We start from the raw sequence: 22,772 nt of genomic DNA, 5'->3' as shown, positions 1-22,772 counted from the left end.
ACAGAGACCAGAGGGTCTTTTCAAAACAAGTTGGGTTCTATCACTCCCCTCCTCAAAGTCCTTCAGAGGTTTTCCCAAACCATTACAATCACATCTCAAACCCCCCTGTTTCCGTAGTAACCCTGCTTATCCAAACACATGGCGCAGGTCAGGTCTCCTGGCCGCTCCGGCTGTCCTGCCTCCTCATGCCCCTGTGACTTGCAGGTTCTGAACACTTGCTGCTTTGGTCTGTTAAGCCCAGACATCATACCTCCTCACATTTAAGGTCATACAAAACAACAATCCAGGGAACCAGAAAACCTGGTCCAAGGACATGGAAAGGGTTATTTTGAAGGTGAGAAATTCCTGATTTTAGGAAATTTCTAAAGAGTAATCAAGATACAAAAAGAAATAGATATAGGGCAACATAGTTGAATTGTATTACTTTCAAAAATAATTCCAGAAATGTTCCTCTAACACATTTGAGAACACACAGACATGTCAAGCCTAGAGCCTCTTGCTAGTCTCTGTTCTTAATCCTTCAAAAATGTTTTCTCTGCCACCCATTCCTAATTTTTAAAAATTTAGATATAATCCATATATCATAGCATTCACTTTTTAGAGAATTTAGAATTTAATGGTTTTTAGTATATTCACAAAAGGTAATACAACCATCACCACTTAGCAGTCGTTCCCTAATCTTCCCTCCCCCCTCAGCCCCTGGTGATCACTAATCTCCTTTCTGTCTCTGTGGATTTGCTCAATCTGACATTTCATAGAAATGGAGGCCTAAAATAAATCCTTTCATGTCTGGCTCCTTTCATTAAACATAACGTTTTCCAGGTTCATCTGTGTCGTCACATGTATCAGCACTTCATTTATTTTTATTGCTGAATGTTAATCTATCCTATGGATATAACACATTTTATTTACCCATTCATCCATTGACTGACATTTGTGTTGTTTCTGCCTTTTGGCTCTTATGAATAATGCATCTGTGAATTTCCACATATAAGTTTTTGTGTGGAGGTACATTTCCAATAGGAGTAGAACTGATTTTCCTTTGTCTTCCCCCCTTGAAGATCTTTGCAGGTCATGAGATCATAGATCCCATGCCTCTTTTTTCTTAGTAGATCAGAAGTGGTGCCCCTAAGTTTCTCACCCACAGCGTCTGTCCAGTTTTGCCCCGTGGAGTAATGTGGGACCCACACTGAAACTGAGGGGACGTTGTCATGATGAGTAGCTTTGTACAAAGCCCTGAGAGGTGAGCAGTGGCCACAGCCAGACACTTCTGGGCACTCATGATACCTCTCCTCTGAACCTTCCTTGACTCTTGCTCCCAAAGAACCAGGACAAAAGGCACTAAAATGGCTTGTCAGGCCTCATTAAATTTCCAGTGTTTTCTCCCTCAACAAACTGCCTCTTCATGGGGGCCTGGTCTGCTCAGACTCCATAGATATAATATGAGCATCTTGGCCTCCTTGGCTTGGCTCCCTTACTGCACCTAAGTTCTATTCCTCATAAAGCCCAGTTCAAGTTCCGTTCCTTCCTGAAGCCTTCCCAGATGACAAGGCATGACAGGTTGCCTCAAGCCTTCCGAAGTTTGAGTAGCTCCTAGATGTGCAACCACAGACGTGGGCCCACTGTCCTCCACCTTCCCTTGTGTTCCACTCACTTGCCATGACAGTAGCACCCTGTGGCTAGAAGCACAAGCATCCGTGTCCCACAGACCAGGATGTGATACCAGGTCTCTCTTGCTAGTAAGAGAATTGGCGACTTATTTGACTTTTCTAAGCACCATTTTCCTTACCTGTAAGATGGAGAAAATAATGGCAACTACCATCATGGATTGCTGGAGGGTCTGGGAAAAATAATATAAGCATGAAGTGGTTCACCACAGGTGTGGCACATGCCAAGTGCCCAGTAAGTAGAACGGTGGCATTGTCTGTAGTGCTGATTGTAGATTATTTGAATGCCCTGTGTTTCCGACTGTAAGCTCCACAAGCAAGGGTCTTTTCTGCCACTTACCTGTATCCCTAATGCCACATTCAGCACAATGGCTTAAATGGCTTGACTAGCTAGGGTCTAGAAAAAAAATTATTTATTGATCACCCTATTGTTAGAGAAATTCTCCAGTTGTTACAAAAGGTCCAGATTTTTCTTTCCTCCCTGCCCCAAGCTGCCTGGTGACATTTCTACTAAGTGCCCAGTTCAGCTGGCTCGGGGAAGCCATGGGAGCTTGAGCCAAACACATAAGGTCCTTTTTTGCTGGGGGAAGAGGTGAGGTGACTTCTGCTTGGGAATTTAGTATTTTCAACTAGTAAGACAACAGAAAGTTGGAACTAGAATAAATTTAAGGGTCATTTGGTCCAACTCCCTCATTGCATAGATGTTAAACAGTGAAATCCAGACAAATGACCACCCGAAGTCATACTGCTAGTGGGTATAACTAAAATTTAGTTACTTGCAATTAACTCTCAAAAAATTAAAAATTCAATACATGTATGGTCAAAAAAGGTAAATAGTAGAAAAGATTAAATTATTAGAAAACTTATTTTCCATCCTATCTTGGACCTTAGTCTAATTCCTCAGAAGAAAAAAAAATTTTTTTTTGAATATTCTTTCCAAAAATTTTTTATGTATAAACAAACACGTATAGACAGCTCAATAGTCTGCTGTAGTTTGCTTTTTTCTCTCACACATACATCTTGCAGATGTGTCCGTATTAGCTTCTAGAGATCTACTTCACTGCCTTTTATTGCTGCATGGTATTCTGCTATAAGGATATATATTAATTTTAACCAATTCCCTGTTTATAGGCATTTAGATTGACTCCAACTTTTTTTTCCTTTAGCATCAGGGCTGAATTCAACATGTTTGTTTATACATCTTTATGCATGAGAGACTATAAAATAGTATACATTCCTAGAGCTGGAAGGGTTTAGATATGTGCCCTATGCAGATTTTGTTGTTCTTTGTTGTCTTTGTTGTTGAACAGACACTGTAAGGTTGCCTTCCAAGATTCCACTCTAATTATCAGCTCCATGATCATGGGCAAGTGCCTTACCTCTCTGAGTCTCTGTTTCCTCAGCTGGAAAAATGAGGCTAATAGTACGTAAAAGGAGGTAGTTAGAGGGACCAAATGAGGAAATCACTGCTGAGAAAACTCCTTCTTCATCTTGCGATCCCAGGTAAACACTCACTTCCTAAGTGGGCATTGGTCTAGTGGTAAGCCTAGCTGCCTTCCAAAAAATCACCTCCTAGGAAGCCTCTTCAGCTTCTGCCCTGATTAAAGCAGATCTACCCATTCACCTTCATTACACCCTGTTTGCAGGATTTATGGCATGTTTTAAGCTGAACTAATGTCTCTGCTAATGGACGTAAGCAACTTGCAGACAAGAATCCCTTCTTTTTATTCACTGCTGTATATCCGGTATTTAGTGTTGCGTCTAACCCAGCATGTGCTCACATGAATGCTGAATGAATTCATTAAGGAGCCCAGCATTCCCTCTGTATTCTTGTTACCTTCTCCCCAGACACTATGATGTTTATAGTATTATTCTCCCATTTTAGAGATCAGGACACTGTGGCCAGAGAAGTTAAATAAATTGCCCAAGGTGACACAGCTACAAAATGGCGAGGTTGGCATTTGAATCCAAGTGCATCTCTCTCTAGAACTTGTATTCTTAACCATTCTGCTTTTCTGAAAAAATTGCTTTTCTTTCCTTTCTCAGTTTCCTTTTTAGCCTTGGTTGTTGGTCAAGGTTTCTGCTAGGTTGTCTGATGTTTCACAGTCCTTACAACAGACACTCAAGGATTTTTGATCCTATAAGATTCTTTCACAATGGCTGCAAATTATTATTTACCATAATTCCATTAAAAAATATATATATATAAAGCACAGTATTGCTGAAATGCACCAGTGCGCCCTCTGAGCAGTAAAGCCATAGATGCCATGGGCATTCTAAGTAGACGACTGATTTTGGGAGTGAAAGTTTCCAATCATCATTTTGGGTTAGGGACATCAGGTCAGTGGTTGTCTGGGGCCCTTGAGCTACGGCCAAAGAAGCTGTCCCCAAGCATGTGACCATCTTTCTGTGTGGTGAAGTGGTCCCACCTTGATCCTCCCTGGGGGGTGCTGTGGGCTTCTTTGGTGGGTGGCCTCCGTGGTACGTGCTCCCTCTCCCACCTTTTTTTGCCGTTACAAGTTACGTTTCCTACTATAGAGACCAATTCTGTCTTCAATACTCTCTTAATAGCTGGGAATATCCTGGAATATCCTTTTCATTTCACAGTATCTCCAGTACAGGTTCAAAAATTATCCCAAGGTAGCCTGATGCCCAGAAGTTGATCCAGAAATGCCTCAAGGCCAAGGCTGGAATTACCAAATGCAGAGTGAATTACAGCTTCCCAAGTCGAGAGAATGTTCTTAGCAGTAATCAGACAGCTGCTTAAGACAGAAGCAATCTTCCTGGAGCCAAAGAGCACATCTGAAGTGTAACCATGGATTCCTGGCCAATCAGAGTACCCAGTATGGAGAGTCTAATCCCACAGCCAATCATTGCAGAGCTCTCTATCCCAGGGCCAGCAGGAGCTAACTAGGGCAGACAATGTTTCTGGAGCTAAATAGAGCTGTCTCCTAGATTTGAAAGGCACTCTGTTTTTAAAAGACAGGGCAGAAGAGTGGAAAGGGCCTGGGCTTTGCGGACAGGACGGGATCAGAATTCCAGCAACTCCTGCTTTTGGCTAGATGACCTTTAACAGGAGAGTTGACCACTTCTCTGAAGCTCTGTTTATTCACTGGTAAAATGGGTGTATCCCAACCCAACCAGGTTATGCCCTAAGTAGATGTCTAATCAAGGTTAGTCACCTTGGAAAGCTTGGATGCTAGAAGATGGATTCATAGCCTACTAGCACAACTCTAAGATCCTTGAGGGCAGGGCAGTGTTCTGCTTTGCTTCTGAGTTCCTCATAGTGTGTTCCAATAGTCTGCACCTATGAGAATTGCTCTCAAACAGAAATCCTTGCTGAGTTGCCTTTGAAATCCTCTCTTGGTCTTCCCTGACCAGCAAAGGGATGTGAATGCCAAGGCCCAGCATCCTGAATAGGGGTTGGGAATGCAAATTATTTTAGCCCTGGGCAGAAAACATCATTTCTATAATTCCCAGGTCTTGTCACCTGCAGAGTGGCACCCACAGAGCTTCTTGCTTCTTGTCCTTTGTATCATAAAATCACAGTTCCAGAAAAGATATTAGGGATAATCTCATTGCACCCGTCCCTCCTCTGGACAGTGGCTGCCAAGGCCAGCAGCTTAGTGATGGATGCTCTTCCTGCTGATATTAAATGCATAATTAATGAAACCATAAGAAGGAAACAAGGCATGTTCCAGGCAGGGTACAGAGAACAAATCCATTCTCACATAAGGTGAGGAGAAGGTAGAGGAATAGAGATAAGGCTGAAAAATGATCCTGTTCTTGAGTACTTTTCAGCAAATATCTATGGAGGTCTCATTAGCAGAAGAGACTTATTTCATTTTGTAATATTGGGCATTTTCCTGTTTTATAAAATCCTGTGGGTATGACAACCCTAGGCAATGCATGATGACTGGAAAGATGCCTTCCTACTGTCCTGTTTACCAAGGACTGACATATGAGTTTCCAGACCTGATGTATTTTAGGACCATCATCATCATTTTCATCAAGATGATAGCAATTATTATAATGAGCTAACATTTTATTAAATTGCTACCATGTTCCTGGCACTGTTCTAAGTGCTTGACATGAATTAGTGCACTTAATCCTCTCAAAAACCCAACGAGGTAGCTGCAATTAGTATTTTAATTTGATGTCAAAGAGACTGAGGCACAGAGAAGTAAAGTAATTTGCCTAAAGTCACACAGCTCATAAGCTCAACCCTTCTATGTATGAAACCCCCACTTCTCTGGGCATCGCTCAGATTCAGATTTTCTTTCAGGAAAACAGGATAAAACCTAAAAGAATGGCATGAAGGACGGAAGCTGCACTTCTCTTAGAAAGTACCCCCTAAGACACTGGAGGACAGCCAGAGTCGGGAAAGCAGGCCTGAGGCTATAATCGCCACCACCCTCGGAAAGAGATGGGCAAACCAGCCGTCAGTATTATGGCCTGAACACTGCCTCACTGCTGGCCCCTAGGCATGGTACTCCAAGAGGCCCCTCCAAAAAAGCAACGACCTTATTCGCTTCCCGGAACACACTCGTACCTGAAGCCTACAGGCATCTGGTCCACATTTGGAAGGGGATCAAACACTTCGGTTTCAAACAACTGAAGTGGGATGTTTTGTTTCCACGTCAGAGATTCATAACTCTCAGCCAGAACCTCTCTGTGAACCCGGTGCGGGGGTGACCCCCTACCAAGCACGTGGCGGTGGTGATCCGCGACTGTGATGTCAGCCGCCGCTGTGCTCTGGTTGCAACTCCACACTGACATGCTGTGTCACTTGCTGCACCATCATGCTATCTGCTCATCACCTCGGAGTCTCCATCCCCGCATCCTTCCAGGAGGAAATAGTGCTAGTCGTCGTACCTAACTTGCAGTGTGGCTGTCAGGGCTGGGAAAGAAAATGCCTGGGGATGCTTCTTATGAGATCTGCACATATAAGTCGTCAGAAAAAGGCAGCTACTCTTTGTATCACTGTCATCATGACAGTGCCGTTGCCTGATTTGAGTGCAAGATAGTACGAGAGAATCCTATTCAAAGATAATGTTTATTAAATACTTCTAGGCTGTGCTCTCCAGCACGGTGGGTCTCATAGGCCTCAGCCCAGGGATCATCCTCCCAGGGAGACCTACTATGTGTCAGGCACAGAGCACAGAGTCTCCTTCAGGAGGAAGTGTATGAATGAAAACTGGTGGGACCTTACAGAGAATTCTCCCAGCAAGCCCCTTGACACATGCCAGTTCTGTAAAACCCCTACGAAATAGAAAGAGTAGGGGCGCCTGGGTGGCTCAGTGGGTTAAGCCTCTGCCTTCGGCTCAGGTCATGATCCCAGGGTCCTGGGATCGAGCTCCACATCAGGCTCTCTGCTCAGCGGGGAGTCTGCTTCCCTCCCTCTCTGCCTGCCTCTCTGCCTACTTGTGATCTCTGTCTGTCAAATAAATAAATAAATAAAATCTTGAAATAGGAAGAGTAGGTATTGTGAGCATTTTACAGATGAGTCAACTGAGGCTTGGACACAGTCTAGGCCCTGTCCAGAGTTGCTCAGCCAGTCATAGGCCGAAGCCCAACTTGGAATCAAACACCCTAGACGAGCAGGCAGAAAATACCTCTGCCCCTGTTCACTGGCAACTTCCTAAGCTGGCACTGCAAGAGATCCTGGGGGTCAGGGTTTTCCCCAGAGGAGGGATCCCCTCTCAGGAGCTTTCTCTTTCATTATCAGCAGCCAGAGGTGGCAATATGGACTTTTTTACAAGGCTTTGAGGAATTGGTTCTTCTTGCCTGGGCCTTGAACAGGTGTGTCACTCTGCCCCAGCGACGTGCTCTGAGGCTCCCGAATCTCAGAGGCCCCAGCTCTTGTCTGAGTCGTAAAAGTGATTTCTGGAGGAATCACAAAATCCTGGAAATATATTAGTGAGCTTTATTTTTCAGTGTCTGTGAGTGCCTATGTTGCTGGGCTCCAGTGAACAGTAAAGTAAAATAATGTGATACATTTCTGAAAGGTGGTACCCACGCTGACAATGGATGAATGCAAATCTCCTCTTTAGCACAAGATACATTATACAGTCATATTTGCATAAGCTGCACAGTTTATGACTATTTGTTTAATCAAGGGCCTGGTTCTAAACCCTGAGTTTCAATCAAGTGCCTAGTTCCCTCCTCGCCCACACCGCCCCTCTATGGAAGCCTCCAGAGACACTGGCGTACCTTACATGTGCTTTGAGATGCATCTGATGGAGCAATCAGCCCAAGATGCTACAGCCCCTTGCCAGGACGCCCTAAGCACACCCTGGGCGCATCACACTCACCTGGAACTCGAAGTTCGTGTGTTCCAGGAACTTCTGGTTCATGGTTTCTGCGAACTTGTTGATAGCTCTCAGGAAGACCCTGGAAGAGAGGAGCAGGTCACCAGGCCATCTGAGTATGTTACCCCAGGTATCCCTCCCCATCCATCCTCCAGAACGAAGTTCCCGCATAGAGGGCTCAAAGACCCAAAGAAGAAGTCAGCGGACCCACCGGCTCACACTGTGGACCTGGGGCCACGTTTGCCCTGCAAGAATTTGAGAACTGTCTGTCTGACTTCCTTAGAAAATGTCTTCTGTTTAAACTATTACAAGCTTATGGCAGAAAATTTGTGCTATCCAGAAAGACAGAAATTGCCTCCTGCACGAACAAGCAAACAAACAACACATCGTCGATCCTTATCATCTACAGAAAACCATCACCGAGATTCTGATGCACATTATGTTCAAAGGTCTCCCTAGATGTATGTGCATGAATGGTATTTGAAATATATCATCTTGATAAATAGGGCTAAACGGCAAATGCTGTTTCACAGCCTGTCTTTTTTACTCAGCAATAAACTGTGTGCTCCTTTCATGCCAATGAATGCAGATATACATCATGCCTTTTAATCACCGAAGAGCATACCATTCTATGGGTGGATCACAGTTTATTTAACCAGTCTTTCAGTGATGATCCTTTATGCTCAGCTTTTATAGACAGTGTTACAGTAGTCACTCTCTTCTGTACACCTTGCCCCTCTGATATACACCTCTTTTCCAGTCTTCTTCTTGAAGTGATAGTACTCATCAGATACCCATTTAACATTTTGGTACCTGTTGTCAAATTGTGATTCTCTTTAAATGTCTTCCCAACCATCTCTACCCCCCCTTCCTCCTACCAAACCCTACGGACTGTTCTTTCAGCCTCCCATCTCTTGCCTCTTCAATGTCAAGAATACCTTGACCAATGGACAGCTCCGGTCATGTCAATCACCAATTTTGGTGACACCCACTGCCCATAGGATAAATCCAAACTCTTCCTCTCGACAGTCAATGCCTTTCATGATTAGACCCTGCTCTTTCTAGAACTCATTTCTCACTGTTATCCCGTGATTTTTCTTGTGGTCTAGTACATAGCTGTGTTTCTCCTATATAATGTATAAAATGCTTCTTTCCTTTTAATCTTTTTAGGATAGGGTCTACTGCATCCTTGTGTCCCCCAAAGGACAGTCATTGCAATTTCCTTCCCCAGAATTCATCATGGTCTGGGAAGACTTATTTGGTGACTCAATAATGCCTCTCTCCTCCATTAGATTATACTTTCCTCCATGATCTCATCTACTCCCTAACTTACGTGCCTTTGACTCCCAATTTTATATCTTCCTCCCTGGCCTCTCCCCCGAACTTCCAGCTCCCATTCCAGCTCTCTACTCCATACCTTCATGTGGATGACAAATAGGCATCTCAAACGTAAGGTCAAAATCTTAACTCCTATTACCTTTTGTCTTCCATTTTTCTGTCGTCTTCTCCTTTGTGTTAACAATAAATTTGTTCTTCCAGTTGCTCAGGGAGAGAGAATTGGTGGTAGCATCCTTGATTTTTCTCTTTCTCTCGTATCCTACACCTGGCCTGTCAGCAAAACCTCTTAGCATTATTTTCAAAATACACCCAGAATCTGACTACTTCTCAACACCCCATTGTCATTGACCTTAACCAAGCCACCATCATTTCTCCCCTGGATTTCTGCAGTCACCTCCAAACTGCCACGTGCCTACATGTGACCCCGTCTCTAGGGTGTGGGTATGTTTGTAAAATCGTCAAGGACAATGGCCAAATCTTACCTGTACTGCTGTCTATAATTTTTGATGAACAGTGAATAATTAATAACTCTTTATCCATTGAGCAGCTGATCCAGGGAAAATGCCCATTTGGCCTACCTGAGATGCAATAGGTAGCCAGCAAAGGAAGTGTTGATTAGAAGGTTATTGCTTCAGGTAATGACTGGAGCTCAGTTCTGCTTGGGAATGACTGAGAGACTGTCTAGAACATATCTGTCCCCTCCCAGGGATGCAGAATGTGGACTATTTCTTTACTAATGTCAGCCTCTCACTAGTTGAAAGTTGCTCCTGTGGAGGTCCTCTACTGTGCCCTATAGGTGGACTGAGCTCTCTCTTGCAGCCAGAGAAAGTCCAGGGAGTGAAAGAAGTAGGAAGCTCGGGATATATGGTAAATGTCCACCAAAGCTGCATGTATATTCTGGGTGGGCCAAGAGCATGGGCAGGGCACCTTGAACATGTGCTACATTGGGCGTTACTTGTGAAGAGCGTGGGGTAGGTATTCACTAGGCACTTGAATGTTTGTTGACCAAAGAAGACAGCACGTCCTGGTATCAGGATCACAAGATTTATACACCCACACAGGCACACGCACATGCACACACACATACACACACAGTTAGATGGGGACTCTGCTTTGCCACTTCCAAGCTATGTGGATCTGGGACATGTTCATGTCACTTTGACATCTCTGTTTCCTTGCCTGTGAAATACCAGCAGTGTAGCCCCTATTCCAGGGATGCTGCAGACTTTAGTGGCAAGGACATGGTTAGGTGTGAAGCACAGGGCAGCCTGACACAACCATTACAACAGGAACACAGCAGCTGTGGCTGCTCCAGGCCTTTGGGTTACTTCACCCTTCTTCTGAAGTCAGGGACAAACAATGAAATGGGCAGTTGCAGCAGCAACCGGTTCTGAGGTAGGCAGGGCCACATAAAGGAAAAAAAAAAAAATGATCACAGAATCCTCCCCCTATCAGGATGTCAAAAAGTGAGATTTCATTGGCTTTGCTCTTCTGGCATTTGCTAATATGCCTTTGAAAAATATCTGTATTTCCCCCTTGAAGATTAGTATCATTCCCCAGATGGAAATGCATTGAGTGGCTGTCATTTTATGTTATAAGCATCTTGGAATCTCTAATGTGATCCCCAAATGAGGGGTTTTACAAATTCCCAGAAGCAACAAAGCTATCGGTAGTTTCAGTAATAGTCATTATTTTGGTTGTCAGCCTAAACCTGTCTCCAGTTCTCAAAGGCCAGTTGAATAACCAGGAATTGATCAACCCTTTTTTGCTAATGGTGGGTACTGGTGGCAGACAGGCACCAGGGAGAGTGAGTCAAGTTTCTTCCCTCACTCTGGATTCTTCCATAGCCACTCACAGGGAATCATGAATCATAATATTACTTAACTTTAGTTTCTCATGTGTGGGTTTGGAAAAATATGTCTTTTGTCTTCTTTTTTTTTTTAAAAATAGCTGTACTTAAAGCCTAAGCACTAATATGGTGACGTGAATTGGAATGAAAACATACTCAACTTTCTGTTACTCTCAACAATGAACTTGAATCGTTGAAAACAAAGTTCAGGACCAAATCTCAACCTGACACTTCCTGCATCTCATTTGTGATGCTTAGTAGGATCTGTAAAATCAATAATAATCAGAGCCACAGTTAACCAGTGATGGGCACTCTGCTAAGTACTTTGCATAGATTCTTTCTGTTCTTTCTTTTTTAGTTCTCACATTAACTCTCTGAATTGAATACTGTTTCCATTTTAGAGATATGAGCTTAGATAACTTTCCCAATAACCCAGCCAGAATAAATGAAATCAGGATTTAAACAAAAGTATGCTGCCTTCACAGTATAAGTATTTAACCATTCCGCTATTCTGTCCATAAGAAGACCTCTGTAACTGAGCTCTGAGCTCACCTTACTAATAAATGCAATGACAGAGATAGAGCTATTTGTGTACCCTGTGCTAAGGACTGCACAGACATTCTTTCACGTAATTCTACAAATCAAACTAGGTGCTATTGTTATACCCATTTAACAGAAGAAGAAACTGAATATTGGGAAAACAAAATGATGTCCCCACATTCACACAGCTAATAAATAGCACAGTCTAGACCCAATGTCAGAGCTGTCTTTCTCTAAAGCCTTTGCAATTAACCAGAAGGATATACTGGCTCCCATGACAGCCACCTGCAGTCTTTCGGTAGGCATGCTTCTACTCGTGCCCACAGTTTTGCACACAGTCCCTTCACACGTCATCCCATCATCTTGTTGCTCTGTTCATAGTCACCTAAGCACAGAGCCAACGCTCGACTTGGGCAGTATTCCCTGGGTGGCCAGTGACCCATGGGTGAACTTATGGGTCCCCAGTGGGGGTGCCCAGGTCTGGAGAGCAGTTAAATCAAATCCTCTGTATCATTCCTAAAGCAGGACAACTAGGGAGAAGGCAGGAACCCACAGCCTGAGGAGAAGCCATGAATAGAGGACCCTGAGAGGAAGCAGAAGCCACATGTGAGAGAAGTCAGCTGCTGTTGAGTAGGAGAAAACTGGCAGAAAGATCCTTGAAGGTGGAGGAGGGGAGTAACGATGATAGCTACAATTTAAGAAGATAGGACTATGTACCAGGTCATATGCTACATGTTCTACATGCCTTTCCTCAACCAACTTTCACAACACCGCTAAGAAGTAGGTCCTATGGGTTTTGCCACTATTATGCAGACTCCTGCAGGTGCTTAAGCAAGCCAGCCCCAGGTCAGACCCCCACTCTGGCCCTCTTCCCTGCTGTGGTCTGGAGCTGGCTGCTTGACCTTGGGGAATCTTGACGAAGGCCTCTTCTGGGAAATGAGCCATGTGAAGATTAAATAAGATGTAGGGTACAAAGCTGGTGGCCCAGTGCTTCAGCACATAGAAGTCCTCGATAAATGTCCATTGTTCTTGTTGTTGTGGTTGTTGTTAATAGCCTGGCCACCTGGTAAGCTCCAAGGCGGCAGGATTCCAGGCTGAAACCATTCCAATGTGACAACCAACCCCACACCCACATGTTGTAGGATGGGAATAAAAGGACATGCCCTTTCTGGTGAGAATGCCCAAGGGAGGGAGAGGGCCTCTTTGAACCCCATTCCCCTTCTCCCTGTGGTTCATAGGATGTTGTTGATTCTACTGGTCCAAACTTGATGATGGAAGTAAAAGAGCTGGAGAAGAGAGTTCTGATCCCCCAGAGGCAAAGAGAAATCCATCCTCCCAGAGCCTTTTAAGCTGCTTTCCCCACAACACACAAAAGCTCCATGCACCAAGAGGTTAGAAGGAAGCAACAACTTCTGGCTCAGCATCAAGGAATGGCTTGCTCCCAGAGCCTGCGATGTCTTGCGTGGAATCTGGGATTCTGGCAAGGGATGCAGTAGGCTCTTGGAATCTGGAATCCTACTGAACATCAGGATTAGTTGTGCTGTGCTGGCTAAAAAACCCAGAGGGGCCTCCTTCTGGGGGAGGCCCACGAAAAGGAGTAGGCCCTACCAATTAATGCAGGTAGGGGGAAGGGGAAGCTGGTATCAGTGCTTTGTCAGCTTCCTGATGGAGCCACCATACCACGGCTGGGTGCTACCCTACTCAGCTTCTGACCATTGACTTCTGTGACCCTACTGTGTGTCTGGCATGTGCTTGAGACGATGTTAGACCTCAAAATAGGACACCGATAAAGGTAGATAAGGTCCAGCCCAGATTTGCCTGTTCTGTGAAATATTTTGGGTATTTCCAAACCACAGGAATGTGACAAGGACAATGAGAGCTAACATTTATAAAATGCTCATTCTGTGCTAAGCATTGTTCCAACTACTTTGTGTATATTATTTCATTTCATTTAGGTCCTCATAGTTGTGATAGGTACTATTATTAGGCGCATTTCATAGGAAGAAAAATTAAGTAATAATAATCACAGAACTTCACCCAAGGTCAGCTATTAAATGGTGGAAGTAGGATATAAACCCTGGCAGTCATAAATCCTACCTCCTCTGGGTATCTTTTGTGCTGTGAACTCACTGCAGTGACTGTAGCAATTGGCCACATTTCCATGGCATAGTTACTGTCTCACCAACTAGACCATAAGCCCTCTGCCCTCTGAGACCAAGGGAAAGGCCCACTCCCTAGAGCGCTGCCTAACCAGGACACTCAATAAATATGTGTGTGTTGATTCCTTTTTGAGATGCTTTAGGGATGTGTACAAATCCGCAAGCCCCCTCAAAATGTTGGATTTCCAGATCAAGGTGCAGATGGAAGGGGAGAAAAGAGGTTCCTAGGTATAATTTTGTTAGTTTACTACATTATAAAGAACTTCATCATTTAAAAATTTATCATATCCTGTAAATCAGATCTTACTGAAAGCTGTGTCTTACCAAAATGGAAAAAAAAAAAGTTCTAACAGAAGGCATTTCTTGCAGTAGACATGTCACTATGTCTGTGTACATAAACAGTACATAGTTAAGGAGTTAGAAGTTAAAAAGTTAAGAAGACATTCTACTCTAGAAAACTCCATTCCCTCCAACAAGCAGAAAAATAAATTATGTATGACTAATACACACACACACACACACACACATAAATCATAAGTGATAATAGGAAATTTATAAAAACAGATAAGTTATAATAGTATGGAAATAATAAGGAAGGAAGGAAGTTGTAAAGAACATACTAACAGCATAAGAAGTAGAAATGTTCTGGAGAACACTGGCCTGGGCTAAGCCATGCTGCCTATTCTGCTTGTCCAACTTACACTGAAATCTTTCACTGACTAGCCTTGTGATCCAGGTAAGTTAACTCGTTGGGCCTCTTTCAGTTTTCTGAGCCACTAAATATTCAGTGGGCACATCAGTACAATGCATTTCATAATAGGAGGCTCACTCTTTTATAGGATGCAGCAGCAGAGCTCAAGAACCTGGACTCTGATTGCATAGCTTCTTACTAGCAAAGCAACATTGTGGGAGCTGCTCATCTATCCTGTGCCTCAGTTCCCTCATATGTCAAATGTGGACTGTAATAGTTTACATCATGGCGTTGTAAAGATTAAATAAGCTAACACATGTAAGGGATTCACAACAACAGTAGATCTAGGTGCCTAATATGTGTTAACTATCACAACATCACAGCAAATGTAAAAAAGTGAGAAAATTTCAAGCACTCCACTGTGGACTAAAGATGAAGGACATCTACTAACTAATCTATATGCCCTTAAAGGAGAACAACAATAATTTTTCTGCTTGACATTGGTACATCCTTCTCTAGTCCAAGGCTAAGTTTGTTGTCTACACCCAGAGATGGCAATGCATCTATTCAGTGAGTTTTCTGAGGTACCAGCACTGTGCTAAGGAGTAACTCATTTTATCCTCCCCCCAAAATACCATGAAATGGACATTATAATTAATCCCCATTTTACAGATCAGGAAATTGAGAGTCCAGGAGATTAAATGACTTCCCAAGAAAGAGAAATGGCAGAAGAAGTCTGAAACCCAGCTGTATTTCTGAATCTAACTTTTTTTTTTTTTTAAATGTAGAGACTTAAGTACTTAGCTGAGCCTTTAGGGGATGCAAATATTTCTATTGAGGAGACAATTCCAGTTTCTTAGAGCCTTTAGAAAATTATGTTGTAATTTTCTAAGTATAAACAAACCAAGGATTATTATATCATCTCTGGGGCCTATCCTTCCAAAAAAGACCAAAGTCCATAGCTAGCTTGGATTTCAGGACGAGACATTCCTCCAAACTCTTCTACATGCTTCCTCCAAGATTACTGTAGGCAGCTCAGAAAAAATTGCTGGCCTGGTCAGGGCTCCCATCCTCCTGACCTTGTATAAGTGATAGATGTTTGTGCATTTATTTACCTATCCAATTCTTCTTTTGGTAATAACTCCTAGACTTTTTCTTTGGATAACTACTCTGCCTACATACCCCTTTGCTCCCAGGCTTTGTGGTTTGGACAGAAGGAACTATTGCCTCTCAGTTGCAAAATGAGTCATGTGACCCAAGCCTGATGAAATAGCACTGTCCTAGCCACAGAAATTTATAAATGGTCATGTAGCCTAAGCCAGAGCTTTGAAGATTAGCCTGGGGACACTTGTTCTACCTTTTTCTTTCTCTTGGGCTTACTAATTTAAGACATATCTCTGGAATTTCTAGAGCCCATTCTTCCTACCACAAAGAGGGCAGCTGCCTGGGAATGAAATCAGCAGAGAAAAGAATAAAGATAGAGATACAGATTCCTTACAACACTGTTTGAACACCTAAATACATCCATGCCTGAAGCCATAAATCTGAGCCTAATAAAGTCTCTTTTTACTTGGGCAGATTTGAACTAGTTTTCTTTAAAAAATTCTAAATAGTAAGTAGCTATTGGATACACAGAATTCATTATATGTATTTATGAATGTCAGGCTCTGTGTTAGGAACTGGAGGCCCAGAGATAAATTAGACATAGTGCTTGCCTTTAAGAAGCCCATTCTGTAGTGACAGAAATAGTCATGTGAAGAAACAATTATAGCACAGTAGAATAAGTGCCATAATATTGGCCTGCATGGAAATACAGAGAAGAAAGCACATTCTCCTACCATGAGAGAGTTCTAGAAGCATTGACAAAGTAGAGATTACAGGTTGAAGAATTTGAAGGATGGTGAGTTTGGTCTAGAAGGGAGGAGAGCAACAGTTTGGTTGAGTTTGGTCTAGAAGGGAGGAGAGCAACAGTTTATGCAAAGTCATAGAAGAATGAAACGGTAACAGTGAACAGTTGAATGTATCTAAAGCACAGAGTGAGTTGAAGATGACTCACATGGGTGCTTCATGTATTTTGGCAAAACCTGAAGACATTATTGGCCAGCTGGCAAACAGTAGAAGGATTCACATACAGTTTAGGAGCTGGTTACTACTGTAACACAAGATGACTGAACATTGATATAAGGTATTATCAGCTACATAATTTGTTGAGCTCAGTGCACAATGAAAATATGAATGTCTCATTCAAAAATTATTAAGAATTTCAAGATGGCAAAAAGAGGATGTTAAAGCAAACATGGAGCCCTTTAGAGTGCAGGGTCCTAGTACAGGGTGCAGGTCCGGAAACTGGCCCTGACACGGGCATAGGAAGAGACCTGCCTCTGATCTGTCATGTGGCTTAGGCTTAATTCCCACCAATACTTTAATCATTTAATCATTGCAAAAGTTGGACTCTCATCTGTGTGATGTGATGGGATCTGTGTGATGCCCAAATTGAGAATTCTGACATTTTGCTTCTGGGCTGATTGTTCTCCTCTCATCAGAAGTTCTGTTGCACAGCCAGAAATTTCCTTCTGTCTTGACAAAACCCTTCTCCCTTTCTCCAGCCCCTAAAGGTGGCCCCAAGAGCACTGAGTCTATGGAATCACATGGCTAGGCACTTAGGCATCCAGTTAGTGGAAGAACAGCTTTTCAGAGGACAGAAGGGTAAGGGATGGAAGCCACCTGGGACTGGAGTCAGTTCATAGGTGTACATGATGAGACAGAAATTCTCAGACTGTATCCAATGACAAAATTATTAATACATAAACGTTGATAGTCTTTGCTCTTTGCCTCCCACTAAGGAGACCTCTGCTTCTGCCTCTTCAACTTCTCTTCTTCTTCCAACCTATAGGGGTATTTACATTTGTCAGCCGTTCTTGGTTTTTGGGATATAGAACAAAGGCAATAGGTAGAGAGAGACAAAACTTCTTGCTAGTGTAAAGTGAAGGGCCTTTCATGGGGAGGATTAAAAATATACGAAGCCAAAGGGAAGTGAGAGAGGGAAGAAAAGGAGGGAGGGGCCAAGAAGACCCAGTTTTAAAGGAGTTTGTCCATAGGAATTGAGAATAAGATTGTAAGAGAAATGTGGATAAAGCATGGGACAGTGAGCGATACTGAGAGCCAGAAAAATGAAGAAAGGGAATATCACAAAATACTTCTGAGTGTTATAATTTGAATTTCATTTTGATAGGATGATACGATTTGAGAGAAAGCATTAAAGACTAAAATTGCTTGTAATTACTTTTATCTAATGTTGTGCTGGGTTACGTGGGATCTGAGTTATACTTGGGTTACATTGGTATCCTGTGAGATATTAATATATATTATATATACACACAGAAACATACATATGTACACACCAAATTGTTCCACTAGCAAACACATTTGTGAAATTCTATATCCCACATGCTCCATTGAGAGAATCCCATCAACATGTTAAAGGCTCTAAGAAGTCCTGCAGAACAGAAATCTATTCAAACCTGCTTAATTCCATGCTTCCTAAACCTATCTTACTATATGCCACAAAATATATTTTGTCATTTTGAATAAATGTTAAAATACTGTAATTTTAATAAGGTTGACCTACAATCTCAAGAGTTTAGGGAAAACGTCACAAAGTTTTTTTTTTTGTTTTTTTTTTTTTAAGATTTAGGGGGCAAATGGAGAGAGAGAATCCCAAGCAGACTCCCTACTGAGCAGGGAGCCTGATGTGGGGCTCGATCTTACTACCCTGAGATCATGATTTGCATCAAAACCAAGAGTCAGAAGCAACCGACTGAGCCATCTAGGCACCCCACAAAGTATGTTATTCTAACTGGTATTTGAAGAATGGAGAAGGTGGGAGGTAGCCAGGTCAGTATATACAAAGTCATGAGGACTGAAATATTAAAAAAAAAAAAAAAAAAGAAGATTCAGGATTGGTGTGGAGTTCCCTAGGGTTTAAAAGTAGAAAGACCCCACCTTGTCTCCATGAGTACTCTTTAAAGTGATTGATGGGGTGACGCAGCTGTTAGGAACAAGTGGCCGCTCACCTGTTCTGAACCATACTCATGGCCATCCAGTCTCCAGGATACACATTTTTCCCAATGAGGTCCTTGAACATGATGAATGTCTCCATCAAGAAGTCCTGAAATTGTAAAGCAAAACACACCTATCAACTCATTTCGTAGAACCTGACTGGAAGGACCCCAGATCTTGCTGGCTGTTTAAATTTTTTCTTTATTATTTTTTAGAGGAGCAGAAAGGGAAAAGTCATTCGTTAAGTAAATCCAACAGAACCAATAGCCATGGATTTTTAAATGGAAGCTTTACATTGGTTACCAGGAGATTGTTTCACAAATACAAATGGAATGTGACTATGGGATCTGAAAGCACTCTCAAAACAAAGCACTAGTAGTTCTGTCTCTGAGAGGAAAGAAGTAAACGTATTTATTGATGTCATAATTTTATAATCATCTTCTCAAATAGGTATTTAAGGAGGAAGCACACTACACTTTGTGAAGGCATCTCAGGTCATGTAGCAAACAGTTATTACCATGACCACCTAGTTAGCAGGACTGTAAACACAGCTAGTTCATATATAACAGACACATCCATGGGCGATTAGAGGAAACACAACAGGGACTCTCTTCCTCTCATTCAAGAGGTTGAGAGTGGACCTCAACACACCCCAGACTGCAACAGGCCAAGCTTGTGCTCCATCTTTGGAGAACACAAATTCAAGACAAATCCAGACAGCCAAGACCAGGAGACCTGGCATGCGGACCTTCCTGAGCTGGAAGAAGCCAAGTCATGCTGTATCTACTCTTGGGAAATGTTGAAATCCATAGGAAACCCATTCAGAGCTCTTTTCTTAAGCTAGTGGTTTTCAAATTATTTTAACAGTATAATTCTTTGCCCAAGGAAAATACTACCCAGAACCAAATATATAAAATAGATAAAAGTAGAATAGCTGTGGTTGGGTGTGTGTGTGTGTGTGTGTGTGTGTGTGTGTGTTTATGGTAAAACATAGTGAGGATGAGGATGGGAGGAATATAATTTGAAAATCACTACTTTAAGCTAAATTACAAAATTCTGGAAATGAGACTGGTTCCTTTTCAGCAGTCTTTGCTTCTCAGGAAAATTACCTCAATGCTTTAAGTCCCAGTTTCCACATCAGCAGAATGGGGATAACATTTAATTCAAAGAGTTTCTATGAAGATTACGAGCACCGGTTAAAAGGTGCTCAGCACAGAGCCTGGCCCACTATAAGTGCTCATTTAGTCCCAGGTCAGACAATGGTGAGTACTGTTATTCATCCCTGATATGCGGTAACGCAGATACCATCACGGGCTCCTTCCCTTCCTGTGGTAACAGAGAAGGCCTCCAGCTCATAGATGGAACACCTAGCTTCTGAATGAGAAGCATAACATGCTCTAAGGGTTAAGAGAGAAGTTCAAACCCTACTCGGCTACATACTTGCTATGTGATCTTGAGCAAGCAGATGGTAGACCTGTAAAATGTGTCTACTAATCCCTAGGTCATACTGTTATGACAATTATGAAACAAAGTATATATGTTTAGTAAGTAAGAATTTCCTTTTCCACCTTTCTTTTCACCTTTCCTTCCACTGAGGATCAAAAATTAGGAATCTGATTTTTCTATTTCCATGCTCCATGACATAGAGAACTTAGGGGAAAATCCTGGGTTATTTGGCTTTCCTTTTGTTTTATTTTTTGTGTATGCAGAAAAAGGTTACATTTCTTGCCAATGCTGATCCACTGAAGAGACCATCTCTCTGCTGAATGGCTGAAAGAGAAGGACGTTGGCTTCCTAATAATTCCCTTTTATGGGCCACTCTCTGAGATTGGTCCAATTTTAGTTCCCTGGGCCACTCCACGGAGAGTTGAAAGTGAGCCCCAGCAGCAGAATTCCTGAATCTACCAGTAGTAAGAAGACATGACAGAGGTGACCATGTTGAGGGCAAAGGGACTCCTATACCCCCAATCAGCATGGGCTGGGCTTTATGATTATAAGTCATCTGCTACAGAGCTATGAACCTACAGGCCACAGTCCATGTGTGGACTGTTCTGTACAAATGAGTCCTCAGAGGCTAGAAGAGCAAGGGGGCTCAGAGGCCAACTTCCTCCATGTATTTGTGATCATAATATAGAAATAGCTACCTAATACTGGCCACTAAATATGTGAGAGCTACTGTGCTCGCTCTCATTAACCCCTTCCACACACCCTGACATAAATAATTTATCCTCACTCTACAGATGGGGCAACTGAGGCTTAAGAGAGATAACTTGACCATGATCACATAGCTTTCCAGTGACAAATCCTGGATGCAAATCCTAGACTGTGTGATTTTTATCACTCATGCTCTTAAGCCCCAAAATGTCCATGATTCATCAACAAACATTTGTTGAAGCATATTTAGACTAGACATTTAAGTTTCATCTCTGACAGGGACTGAAGACATGTTTCAGAAATGGTATATACAAGCCTAACTGGAAAATAGAACTAGGGAATCACATGAACATGTTTGTAAATGTAGGAACACACATACATAAGGTCCACTGGGACACCTTCTTTTCCTACAGTCTTAAGAGCCAAGAGTGTAATGCCTCCCCTACACTGCCCCCACCCCAACATCATGCTGACTCACCACAAGTTCAGAGCTGGTCTGGAAGGTCTCAATGTAGAAGGAATAATGCTGGTCACCCATCTGGTTTAAGATTGCTGTCATACATGCCACGAAGTGACTCTGTAGGAAATAAAAAAAAAAAATGCCATGAAATAGAGGAGAGAGCACCATGACATTGATCTTCCCCATTTCCTTGACTTCAGACTGGAAAATACCCCAACCATCTCAGGCAAGTATCAAAAGCCTCTCAAGGATGGAGAATCTCCCCTTACTGGATCAGTAAGTGAAACTTCCCTATGAGGAAATGGTACCTTTGGCTCATTTATGGGTTCATTCTTCAAAAAGCATTTCCTGAACACCTATTATGTGACTAGGACTGTAGTGGGAGCTCCAGGTATAGAAAATAGAGCCAGATCACTTCTCCAGCTGCTTGTACTTTGGGAAAAGGCCAGGGCCCTGGTGTCAGGAGATCTAGCCTGTATCAAGATCCTGGAGATAATTGATTTTATGATAAATAAGAAGTTCCTTCTGTGTTCCTCCACAGGAAGTCTTTTGGGTAACTGAACGTTCCTCAAGTTCACATTCCCAAAAGTAACTCCCAGAGATCAGGAATCTCTTTTGCTTCTAAAGGTTTTTGGTTTTGGTTTTGTTTTTTTCCCAATTAAGATGTTAGGAATAACATGCTTTCCCCAGTCAGCAAGACCAGCTGGGGGCTCAGACCAAAATGAAAATGAAGAGTCCTTGTTAAAAATTACTCAGAATTTCAAAACAGCCCCAGGTCCCATTCTGAGCACCAGGTCAGGTCATACACTCAGCAAGCCAGCCCTGCCTGTCCGTGACCACCAGCCCCGCTCATGCGCCATAAATGTTGAGAAAGCACATGCAAAGCTGGCAGAAAGCACAAAACTGGGACTTCCGGGAGCAGCAGCGAGGATGCTATGTTGATGGGGACCTGGAGGCTTCCACTGGGGTGAACGGTCATGGTCACCCAGGGAGGCAAAGCCTCTCCTGCTCAGACCCCCAGGGGGTGGTGGTGAGTTTGTAAAATGATCAGTTCTTTTCAAACCAGACAGAACACCACCACCACTGTTAACCAGGTCCCATTTAAACCAAGAAAGATTTCTCATCGTGTTTCCCTCTGGCCAGGCTGGATGGCAGAAAAGAGAAATCTTGGAGTTTGAGAGGAGAGTGTGCATGCGTGTGTGTGTGTGTGTGTGTGTGCACGCACACACACGTGTGTTTCCTCTACTCCCTCCATCTCTTCTCTCCTTTCCTCAAAGAATTCAGCCTGTGACCACTAGAGGTCTTTTCTTTTCACATGGTAGCTGCTGAGCAGTTTCTTCGGCTTTTTATTTATTCCTACGTGAGCAGACCCACTACACTTCTTGCATATAAACAGTGAAAATTACAACATAAAGGACCCATTATTCCTTCTTTTGGAGTAATTCTGCTGCTGGCCAAAGCCTGGCTCTTTTTACAAGGAAAGAGAGGACATCTCTGCAGGTAATTCTACTGTTTCAAGGTAAGAAATTTGGGTAGGTTTTATT

At 42.8% G+C, this 22,772-nt stretch overlaps 1 protein-coding gene across 1 annotated transcript in view; it reads right to left on the bottom strand.

Moving 5' to 3' along the window:
- Positions 1-22,772, bottom strand: part of DOCK2 (dedicator of cytokinesis 2) — a 408,294-nt gene that overhangs the window by 71,474 nt on the left and 314,048 nt on the right. The window contains 3 exon segments of the mRNA XM_032851775.1: positions 7,982-8,060; positions 18,629-18,723; positions 21,247-21,345. Of these exon segments, the coding sequence (XP_032707666.1) occupies positions 7,982-8,060; positions 18,629-18,723; positions 21,247-21,345 (273 nt within the window).

This window comes from Lontra canadensis, unplaced genomic scaffold (genome assembly GCF_010015895.1).
Source record: "Lontra canadensis isolate GAN:19392208 unplaced genomic scaffold, GSC_riverotter_1.0 scaffold5, whole genome shotgun sequence".
Classification (NCBI taxonomy): Eukaryota; Metazoa; Chordata; class Mammalia; order Carnivora; family Mustelidae; genus Lontra; species Lontra canadensis.
Note: the sequence above shows the minus strand (reverse complement) of the source record. Positions and strands in the feature narration are given on the sequence as shown.